This window comes from Parus major, chromosome 6 (genome assembly GCF_001522545.3).
Source record: "Parus major isolate Abel chromosome 6, Parus_major1.1, whole genome shotgun sequence".
Taxonomy (NCBI): Eukaryota; Metazoa; Chordata; class Aves; order Passeriformes; family Paridae; genus Parus; species Parus major.
This window is the reverse complement of record NC_031775.1, coordinates 10,472,069-10,484,253: the sequence shown is the minus strand read 5'-3', so window position 1 is coordinate 10,484,253 and position 12,185 is coordinate 10,472,069. Positions and strand designations below refer to the sequence as shown.

At 37.4% G+C, this 12,185-nt stretch overlaps 1 protein-coding gene across 2 annotated transcripts in view; it reads left to right on the top strand.

Annotated features, from left to right (window-relative positions):
* The window catches only part of ADK (adenosine kinase), a 264,946-nt gene that overhangs the window by 241,117 nt on the left and 11,644 nt on the right, over positions 1 to 12,185 (top strand). For both annotated transcript variants that reach the window (XM_015632666.2, XM_015632667.2), the window contains exon 10: positions 5,448 to 5,534. In XM_015632666.2, the coding sequence (XP_015488152.1) occupies positions 5,448 to 5,534 (87 nt within the window). The remainder of the gene's footprint in view (positions 1 to 5,447; positions 5,535 to 12,185) is intronic.

Below are 12,185 nucleotides of genomic sequence, written 5' to 3'. Positions count from 1 at the left end.
AATAGTTGATGTGTATGAGAGTACAGGTTGATTCAGATGAACCTTCTTTCCCCTATTAACTGTAATCCTATGAATCACACTTCAGTGAAAGGCTACAAACACAACTTCTGAATCTAAATGCTCTTGACCAGATAATGGTACAGTCTGTATGTCTGAGGAGAGCTATAAGGGGAAGACAAGTCTCATTTACTTCCTAGGACAGAGGAAAATGGGGTCTGCACTGTCATTTCCCCTACGGGTATCTATGTGACTGTGACTAGAGCCACAGGAGATTGAAAGTCTTTGGCATCATATTCTTTCTCTATTTCTATTGAAAATGAACTAGCTGTCTCTGAGGGACAGCACTTCGCATCCTGATCAACACTTTTGCTTAGCAAACTGCAAAGAGAATTTTAGCTCCGTTTATAAAGAGAACCATTAATTGGGGTTCTTATTATAGAAATCAATTAATATTTGTATTATTTGTATCATACCACAGACATATTAGAGCATTATAAATTATGGCTGCTCTGTAACTTGTGTAGGGGCATTTGTTTATCATTTGTTAGGATAAACATCTTCTACATTACCAGTTCTAAAGATCTCTTGGGTACATATAGAATAAATTAGAATACAGCATCACTTCTTGTGTACTATTAAAATACTTGATAGAAAGATCCCAAAGCATGTGGCTGACTTGAATCTTGCTTGTCATGGTGTAACTCCATTGAATGGCCCAAAGAGATTCCTTCTTTTTCTGACAAGCCCTACACAGCTACAGCACCAGGCCCACAGTGCACAGACCTAGATGGTGGAGGGAGAAGGTGATGGTGGAGGGAGGTGTCAGCGTGCAAACCAAGGCCAGCTTAACACACACCCAGAAAGTGCCAGGAGCACCAGAGTGTCCATCCAGAACTGGCATCTGAAAGTCCCAGCCTGAAAATACAGGATCTCATTCTGTTTGCTTAGAAGTGACAGGTTGCATCAGCTCTGCCAGGTTTGAAGTACATAATCACTGCAAGTCTGAAGGATTCCCAGCTGGGGTTCAATGCCCTGCCCCACGTTGCCTCGTAGCTTTGGACAGTGCTGTGTTGAAGGAGGGAGGAGCTGCAGTGTCTCTTTGATGTCTGTTACCAAGTGTGGTGTCACTGTGTGAAGGAGAGCAACAGCATTATTTTACTGTCAAACAAAACAGGAGAAAGTCTTGCTATACTGAGGGTTTTTAAAGATGAATTGATGTGCTGAAGAAGATACAAAGACTTAGAGCCTTGTAGCCTTTTGGGGTTTACCTTCTGGAGACAGGTGAGAGCTAAAACTCATCCGAAGCTACATGGCCTGGTTTCAAATACTTTTCTCATTACTTCTTACCTTACAGCTGCCCAGAGACATTTATAGGTTTCGGTTCAGGTTTCTATGTTCTGTTAAGTTCTTCCTGTCTCTTTTTTTTTTATTATTTTCTTTTCTTTTTATCTTTTTTTGGCCCCTGATCTAAAGAAAGTTAGAGAGGGTGGAGGTGGGGAGGAGATGGGACAGAATTCTGTTTCACAGTTGTTTCTTTATTTTACAAGTTAAAGCTCACAAAAGAAACATGAATGTGACTCCATCTTGTAAGCATCTGTACTACCACTACCAACCCATGGATCAAAAGATTATTTGAGGAAATAGCTAGACCTTTTTTCTATATATTTTAGGTCTACCTTCTTCCTTTCATTTTATTTTAAAACAAAATTAAGGACACTCCAACATGTTGCCCATAAGAGTTCTGTTACAGGTAATTAAATGTAAGTTTACACATTTAATCCACTTTTAAGAGCAAGAGAGACTGGTAAATGACCCAGTTAAGGAAAGTACTCAGCCTAATTGGATGTAATGATTGCTTGCTGGTGTTTATTACTGTACTAAGAGTAGACATGTAGTCTGTGATTCTAATTTGGTTTAGAGACAGACCTGTAGTATTTGCACCTATCATCGGAGTTTGATTGTTTGTGCCAACATTGTGAAATAGGTTTGTAATCATTTGGGAGCTTAAGAGTATTAGAACGGAAGGAGCACTGGGTTTTTTCAGGTACTATTGCTCTCCTCTTATTATCTCTCCAGACTTTTTTACCTACAATAATATGTTAAGCTGGATATGCTAGCATATATTTTTGCCTAGGAAAATAAGTAGAGATTTCACCTCTTTATATAAGTAAAGTGAGAGATTAACAACAGCTGAATTTACCAATGAGCTGTATCCTTCTGACTTACCTGTGAACTTACTTTGTCTTCAGCCTATGAAGTCATTAATGTCTGGGTTTGATTATTTGTAGGTGATTTTGAAAGAGCTGAGTTACTGACAAATGTAAAGTCGTTTAAATTTGAAGCAAAGCCCCAACATTTTATATTTCATTAGTATTTATTTTCTAAAATTTCCCTGGTTCTAGTCACCTTATTGCAGTTGCACTTAAAATTCTGGGCTTCCAGGAAATGATATCCAAGTGGAATATGTTGTATCATAGAAGGTATTTGTTACATAAAAATAGAACACTGGATTTTATGCCCAGAGCAGCGGCACTTGGACTTCAAAACACTTATGTAATTATTCTTTATTTCATAAGCTCTCAGAATGATGAATGAAATCAGAACTGACTTTGAAAAGCAAGGCCACTGATGACCGGTGCACTTAGCCAAGGTGTCTCAATGTTCACTATGATGGATTTGGGAGATTTATAACATAATGGATCAGAAGGGAAGTTAAAGCAACATTAAATTCACAAAAATAAGGATACTCAGAATGGAGACTTCTGCTTCATCGTGATTCATCTTGTTGTGTTTAGTTGCTACAAAACACAGATCAGTAAGGGAAAATTAGCTCTTTTGGTGCAATTACACAGACACAGCAATTTAATAGTAATTTAATGGCAGCTTTAATTTGAACTTACTTCATTTATTGTAAAGGAAAGGAAAAAAAACCTTGGTATTCTTTTGTTGATTTTCCAATATATGTTATTGTCAGCTGTAGTTTAGTTGACTCTACTATGCTAGAAGTTCTCCTGAGGGTAAAGAAAGATAATTTGCCTATTGGATGTGTGCAGTTTAATATTATAATTTTAATATTTTGGTTGGTAATTTAGCATGTGCTCCAAAGCCATGCTGTCTCCGTCTTAAACTTCAGTACTTCAAAATATGAGATTATTGCTCTGCGTGAAAATATATAGGAAGTTACAGAAAGAAAATGCTTTACCCAGGTAGGCATGGAAAACTGTGACCAGAAAAAAAAATTCAAAAATTTTACACCAGAAGACTTTCCTAATGTATGTGGGGTTTTAGACTAACTCAGTTACTTACAATTAAATCTACTGCAGAAAGAATAGAATAGAATAGGAGCTCCTAGTGCAACACTTACATGCACATGCTAGAGGGAATTGAGGGGGGGACAGTCAAGACAGAGGAAAAGAAAGGAAAATTGTGATGATGGTAACTTTCATTTGTTCTTGTTTGCTTGAATAGAATTTTATTTGATGCCACACCCCATTTACAGCTTTCAAAATACAATGTGCATTATTCACTCTCCATGCCCTAACACAGACTTTTGTATGCATATTCAACTGTCTGCTGTGCATTTCACGCAGAACATCTTTGTGTGCCCATGCACACTTGGGAAGGAGCAGGTTAGTTTATTACAATGTGTCTTCAACAGACCTAGCACATTGTTCATTGTTTTAGTATTATCTAGAGCAAATCAATATACTTCTTGTGAAATGGATGAATACACTCTGCTTGTCTGGCAGAGTTTAATGTAAGACCTCTCTTTCATCATTTCCAATTCAAATGAATCCTTTTAAAATTACTAAAAAACATTGCTCCTGAAGACTTATCTTAAGAGCACAACACAGCATTGAAGCACGTTTCTAAATAGCTTTCTTAACAGGGTAGAGAGTAGGATGCTCTGAGAACTGACTGAAACCTGTTCTTTAATTGGAATATTCATCTTATGTTTTTCATTACCCTTTTTCCTTTGCCTCTCATGGATGGTTGTTGCTAATGCTCCCCTCCCCTCCTGGTGGGCCAGCCAACAGTTCCCTCTGGAGGCAGCATCATTATATCTGCCTGGTTCACTTAGTAGCAGATGGTGAAGAGCAGTAGAGCTGATACACTGCATTTCACAGAAACCAGGATCCTTCTGGTACCTCTGCAGCATACACAGACTTGCCTGATTTGAGACTGTGAATTCTTTATATGCCTTCCAAACTAGGTTTCCTTGTTTGCTACTGTGTATGTCAGTGTAAGAGTGATTTTTGTGATCTGCTCTGTTGCTGGACAGTGAAGAAACTACTCATCTCCAGGTTTCAGCTACTGGAAGCTCTGTTTTCCATTTTATTCTTGTTTTTACCAAAAATTAAAAGAAAGCAGCTCTGATGGTTTTTCTTCTCACTGGTTGACAGGCTTTTCTTCCCCCTCCCCTTTTTGTAATTCCTGCTGTCTGCCAAAGGACAATCTGTTTGCTCTGAGACAGTTTAATGCATACTGACTACCAGAGGCAGAACTTCCATTGGCTCTGTTACAGGGGTAATTTACACTTTAACAAGGTATTGTGACAAGGTGGTAATTATATTTTTATCACGTCATTATGACATTACCACCTGGAAAGCCATAGCTGATTAATTAGTGGCATATATTAAATTTATAACCATGGAACTCCAAAGTTATCATACCTAAGTGGTGTAATTATGCTGAACTGTGGTGTGGCAGTGAATTGGAGGTGAAGATGCCGAGTATCCACCTATTGCAATACATTTAATGAGTGCCAGTAGAGGGCAGGGAGCTGAAGGAAATAGTTGGGGTTTTTAAAATAAATACCAAGGAAGAGAGTGAAATCATTGAAATCTTGAAACCAAATCTAGTCAGATATCAAGTTGCAAGGCTTCTTACATACATTTTTTTTTAAAGGTGTAATTTGAAAGCACTTTGATTTACACTTGTGTTTGCTTTTTATTTCACAGCTTTAGTTCAGTTAATTATCATCTATTTTGGTTTTAACAATGCAGCAGTTTCTGTTGATCTTTTGGAGGCTTGTACTGGCCATTCTGGAGGCTATCTCACCTTCCTGCAACTAGTAGAAGGCAGTTTTTGGCAGGATGGATTTTTCTCATTCTTGTCCAAATGCCCATATGTTTTATGTTGTTCCTTCTGATTAATTTTTTCTCTTTTACTATTTTCATTACTCTTTTTCTCTTGTCCTTACTATTAGGATGTGGAGAAAATAAATAAGGCTGGAACTAAGTAATGAAAATGCCCACCACTTACGTTGAATGTGTTGCCATATCTCTGTGAAGTAAATACAGACAGAATTATAAACCAAATCTATTTTTACCCAAATTATCATGCTAAAGGTCACAGTTTTGAATTGTTTTGATTTTCCCTGTTTGTTGTGTATTTCAAAGTCAGATCCCCAAGTAACTCATACCTTATTCTTCCCTTTCTTACAGAAAATGAAGTGACTACTTTCCCTGTGTTGGTGAGTGATCAGAGTGAAATTGTGGATACCAATGGAGCTGGAGATGCATTTGTTGGAGGTATTTCTTACTTCTTTCTGTTGTTTGGAGATTATCCTGTTATTCTCTCTACATAAAATCTACTGTTTTTTCATTCAGCTCTCCTTTAGAGCAAGCTTCATTCTCTTACAGCTTTTCTCTGCATCCTGAAGTTATATGATATAATTAAGTTCTGACTTCCAAAGGGAAAGTGTGTTCTATTACTTCAAAAATAATATGCCATTATGCTGTACTCTGGTCGTTTTCATGAGATTAATTGTATCTGTCAGACTGTTGCATAAACAAGCTGCATCAAGTACTATATAGTGTACAGAAATCCCTCCTGGCTTAAATGTTAACACATTGTTGTTCTTTAAAACAGGTTGTAGTGAATATTAAACAGTATGTTAATAAGTGAGCATAATGTCTCTGATCATGTAAATTTTGTTAGAACATCTGCTTCCAATACAATTATTTGGACACCAGAAAAGAATGCAAAGGGTTAATTTGTTAAAACAAACCCCAAAAATATCTGGCATTGCTTTATATCCATTTGCAAACGTACTATTTTTTCTGGCGCAAGCTCTAAGGAAAAAAGAGGATGTTATGTCTATTGCTGTTTAAAAAAATTATTCAATATAAGCCAAATCTCAATCTAATCCAAGATTTCTGTCATTCATTGTAACCTTCATCCATATAGCTCTGTGATGCACTATTGCATCCTGGAGGCTCTAATAATCCAGTCTGTAGTAGCTCTAAGGAGCTCCATTAGTCACTAATTTACTGGAAATACTACAAAAGAGGCTTTATAAATAGAATTGCAGGGCTCAGTCTTGTAACTATGAAGGGGATAACAAGCAGTATGTTACCAAATTCAAACTTCAGAATTGTGTCCCACTTCAAGAAAACATTCAACATAAGCTTAATCTTAAGCATGTAATTCCATTGTTACTTAATAAAGCATTTAAACCAAAGATAAATGTTCAGTATATACTTGAATCTGTCTGAGAATAGGAATGTTTTTACTCATTACTTCAGTGCTTTCATGAATCAAAAAGGACAGAAATAGAGGGAAACATGTTAGGTCATATTATTCATACACCTTTTATGGGCAAGGGCATGCTTGTCACTGTCTATTGTTCCTAAATCACAAACAAGACTAAATTTGAACCAGTAGGTAACTTTGACTATAATATAAATAAAATCATCTTCAAGTGCTTGTCCTTGTATGCATTTGCTCTGTGTATCAGCTGTGTCAGAATGCTGCTGTTCTTTTGAGGGGGGAAAAAAAGAGAGAAAAGGTCTTGCCTGTTTTGTTTTCATGTGTCTACCATGTTTATCTCAGGTTGTATTTGTTTTCTGTTCTTCAGTTTTAGGCCTCTTGGAATAAGGACTTTCGTTTTAATAATCCTGATTTTGTTCTTTCCTAGGTTAGCTGCAGGAAGGCTATTGCAACTAAATAATCAGGACTTTAAGAGCTGTTTTATAATATAATAGATGAAATTAAAATAGATCTCTCAAAAGCCTTCATCTTTAAATCACACCCTTTTCCCAGTAGTTTTCTGTAGAAGGGCTAAAACATTGACTTTAATCAGAATCTCCTGAATGCAAAGGCTGCTATAAACCAGATCAGTCTCTAATCCAAGCTACTGCCTTCCACCAGCTGTGTAAGGAGTTGGGACACATCATGTCAGGCTGGTTTTGGATCAGTTGGGAGATTCATTTCTCAAAGGGAAAAAATAATGTGGCCAATGCTCAGCTGTGGAAGAGAGGAAAGGACATATTCTAAAAAATTCCTCATCATTCTAGTTGTATATAGTATGTATATAGTATGTATATACTCCTGTATATTTGGGATAATCTTAACTAAAGCCCTGTATCACTGCTTATGGATGTGTATTATCTTCAGTTGCTGAACAAATAGCACTAAGGTATCTGATGCCTTGTCATTGGGGCACAAGTGCAGTGGAGTCCAGTGCATTGTACAGTTCCCCCTCACTACCAGGGAAAGGGCCACAGATGGTTTTCCCTCTGTAATGGAAGTCAGCTCAGCCATGGCAAATCTGTCTGAGCTGTCCTTGCAGTTACACACTTACCTGAGCGTTCGTGTGTGAGCTCAGCCTCTTGTTGCACCATGCTTCTCTCTCCTGTGACTCAAAGCAACATGAGCTTTAGAGTATCCATAGTTTCTCCATTGGCTTCTGGGATATCTCAGTTCTCCTCTGTCACTCCATAAATAATACATTGATCATTTATTCTCCTCAGAGAATAGATTTTCCTGAGTTTGGTCCAGATGGGAGAATTGGGACTCACAACAGTGTAGCTACACAGCTGATTCTAGTCTTATGAGTACTATGGTCTCCTTCTTCAAGGAGTCATTTAAATTTCTTTTCCCATATGTAGGAAATAGGATACTGGACTGGATAGGCTTTGATTTGGTCTGTATTTAATTTGGGGGAAATGTCTGTATTTTATCTGTGTCACACTTTTCATGTGTTTTCAAAGTGTGTATTTGGAACAGAAGTTCTTGAATGTCTCCTTAGCAGCAATCCCTGTGCAGGAGCATAGGTAATACTGCTCAACATAGATATCTTCTAGCATTGGGTCTAGCACTGAGCCAGCTGTAGTGTTACTGTCCTGACAGAACTTTTAGAACAGGAAAGTTATATTCTCTTCAGTGCTTTTCCGCTTCTTTCTTTGATTGAGGTTTTTATCAGTTGTTACTACCTAGGCAACAGTACATGTAATGTTTTGATTTTAGTGTCCTTGTAGTAAAATGTTTCAAAATTATTCCCTTAACTAAAAAATTCTCTCAGTATTACAATATCCCCTCCCGGAAACCTAGTTTGTTTTTTTTTTCTTCAGACAGCAGAGAACAAGATTCCCATGGCAAAGTTTCCTGTGCTTCTCTGGAACCAGTATATTAACATGACTGAAGAGTGGTTTTTCTAGAGCAGGTGTCTTGGCTGAGAGAGGAAAAAGGGATATAATGAGAATTAACCCCACCAAACACAATTTATTTTGCATTAGGAGGTCAGGTTTGTTAGACTCTATCATATTTTGGAAGTTTTTTCACAGAGGCACTCTCTTCCAGAGGTATAACTCACAGATTGTAGGGAAAATCCTTCTCAATAATTATGCCAACTTGGCAAATCACCCCTCATATGTTTCTCCATGTGAAGGCTGAAGAGAGCTGTGGGTTTGTTTTTCTTTTTTACTAGAACCAGTTTAACTACTGAAGCTCTTGAGACCTAAAGTCAAGGAAAAGTTTAAAGACACAAAGTTTCTGTGTGCTTGTAACTCTGTGAGTTGATTCTTGAGTTCAGCATTTCTGAACATGAAGCCGCCAGCCTCCAAGGAGAACTAGCTCACCCCAACAGCTAGCAGCAAGAAATAAACCACATTCTTCAGTTGAAATGTGGTTTTATTAAGTTGGCACCAGGAATATCTCTGAATTTCTTGCCTCTTACTCCAGGCATCAAGTCATCTGCCACTCAGGCTGGTGCAGCACATGAATAAGAAACCGGGTTTTAAAATTGCTTCAGGTGTCTTTATGCTAAAAACACTTCTCTAAACAACACTAACACAGTTCTGCTTTTATTGTTTACCAGCAACACTGCTACTTTTTACAAGTTTAAGCAATAATGGTTTACTTTGTAGCATCTCAGCACCTCTTGTGGTTTTGTGGTACACAGATATTTGGTTAGAAATCCCTGAAATACCCATAAATTAAAGTTGCAATTCCACCTCCAGATTCTTATGACATTGACAAATCACTTGAGCTTTGCTGACATGGCTTATGTCACAAGAGTCCTCTTAATGGAATTACAGCCTTAGTTTGTAGAGTTTGGGGAGCATTCTGTTGCCCATTAAATTAACATTTATTTATTACTAGTCAGCCCCAGTTTGAACCATTGCAGTAATGATAATCAAAGCGTACTTAATGGCAATAAATAGACTGAAATATGGACAGTTTTACCATCGTATGCTTTCCTTTATGCCATCCTGCTCTCTTTAGCCAGAGCGGGCCTGCCTTCTGTTTGAACTCGCCTTTGTCATTGCCACCGTAACTAATGAAAACAATAAGCATCTGTTCTGTCATTGTTCCCTGCAAAATCTCTCCCCTAGAATCTGTCTAGTCACTGGAACTGAGTACAGAGTTCATAACAAATGAATAGGAGAAGGTGTAAAATCGATGTTTCTTCAGGTTCCATCAATATAAATATATTGACTTAATAATCTGCTATGATTTAGTCATATACTACATGAAAAGTACTAGAGTATGAAATGGAACCACAAATCATTTTCAAGTAGCATGATAAGGCAGTGACAGAATGATCGCAGCAAGTGTGTATTACTTATCACCATGCTATAAAGATGTTATACCATTCTCAAGGAAAAGAAATCCCAGGGCAGAAGGAGCTCTTCATTAAGCATTGTATGGTGCCAGATAGGAGCTGATAGCAATTTGCCTCTGTCAGTATCAAAGGGGAGGTCAATGGCTCAAACCACCTGTCAATTTAAAAATGACATTGGCAGCTTTCATGTGCTGAGGAATCTCTTAAAGCTGCTAGCTAGAGTTTGAAAGCTACAGTCACAATTTTTTGGTGCACCTGCTTACATTATAAGCAGTTTCTCTCTCTCTCTCTATTTCTCTCTCTCTCTCTCTTATGACATGGCCAACTTCTGTCTCAGTTATCAGACAACTACTCTGATAGGAATAGGGAGAGCAATCATCCTCTTTTGTGTGTCCTTGTGTGAGTGGACCTCGTGGTATCCTTACCTCCTCTTTAGGGACCACAGGGCTTACTGAAGATACTGCAGTGTCTATTCTGAAGATACTTCAGAATCCTTCTGATTCTATTTGAGCCAAACTATCTCAGTAAAGCTATTTCCTCATCTTTAATAAAGAGGTTAATTCCAAGCATTATTTTTCCATCTTAATCTAAATGTCTCTACAAATTAGATAAAGACCTTGGATTTGTAGGAGTTTGCCTAAAGGTTCTTACATTGTTCAAATTTTGGCCTCTGTTCATGAGGTAAATGCAAATGATTTTCAATAGAGTAACATCCAGCTTTGATTTCAGAACTAAGTAATATTTGATATACTTGTACATTATTGAAATACTACCTTTCGTGTGAAATATTCTTTGAATATATTATGCATGTATATATACATGTATGTGTATCTATAAAACCACAGGACAAAAAATAAAAATACAGGTTTACAAAGAATACATAGTGCACAGCATAATTGGTCATCATTACTCCTCTACTATTAAGTGTTTTGATTTAGAAACCTCTTTGAAAAAAGGTCTGGTTCTGTTTCCTGAACACACTGAGATAGCTTTGGAATACCTGGGCTGAAGGTCGTGGATTTAAACAAGTATAATATTGATAAAAACAGAAACATTGAAACCAGTGTAATAATTCTTATGCTGTTGTTCTGTAGCATCCATCATTTATGGAAAGAATCCAGTGATTTTTATAAAATAAAAAAAATCATCTTGATGGGATTTGACATCATCTGAGTTGACCCTGCCTTAAGCCAGGGGCTGGAGCAAGTGACCTTAAGAGGTCCCTTCCCACCTAAATTGTGTTACAGTCCTATGAATTTTAATCCTATAGGTGTTCCCAGGTGCCAGTTCCTGTGCCTCTGGAAATCCAGAGTCAGTCATCTTCAGAGGGCGATATTGGTGGCTCCAGAGTAGGCGCTCACCAGATTAAAAAATGAAGCTCAAAGAGTGGGAATTCCATCTTCTCACAGTAAATCTGTTCTAGGGCAAAGAGGGACTGTGCTCATGACTCTGTCTAATAAGTCCCTTTTGTATTTCTTGTGCAAGCATTGTGGGGATAGAGGCATGTGCACATGTGAGAAATTAAATAAGCTCTTACGAATAGTTCCTATATGGCTATTCCAGGAGTGCTAAACATGCAAAAAGATCTGATAATGCCTTCAGCAGAGACAGATTTGAATGTTTTTTCAGAACACTAAATTATGAGTAAGCTTGTGACTATACTAAAAAAGAAAGTTACTTAATGGATTTCTAGGGCTCTTGAAGACTGGAGAAGAATTTGTTTACACTAAAAATGAATCTTTCTCTTATTTATTGTATTTTCCTCTCTGCATAAATCTGTACTGTAAGGGCTGCTCTCCCTCCAGTATCCACCGCCCCTAGAACATTCTAGATTTGTTGAAATAGAAGTACAAGAAGCTAGAAACAGTTCTTTACTGAACAGCAGGAGCATGATATCAGAAGCTACTTCATCCACTTAGAGCGGTCTTTAATTTTTATAAGGTTTTTATACTTGTTTAAGATACCTTGGGAAGTTGTCATCATTTTTTAATCACATTTGATAGAGAGAAATACAGTGGATAAAATGTCACTGCTGTGAAGTACTCCCTTCTAATAACACCAGAGCTCTGAGATGCAGAGCTACTTGCCAGCTGGGAGCAAGGGATATTTTTTTGGTGCTATCAATTAAATATGTATGTGCTTGTAACTTATAATGGCTGGTTTTTGCTACAAAATTTATCTCCACCAGCAAAGAGAGAGGGGATACTACTTTGAATTGTTCTGGCTTTTCTTTGAAGTAAAGATAACTGTTATAACAGAAAGCAGCACTCTCTCAGTTTTCATTTGTACAACATTGGTGGCTAATTGCCTCTGAGCAATCCTGTTGTTACTGAGA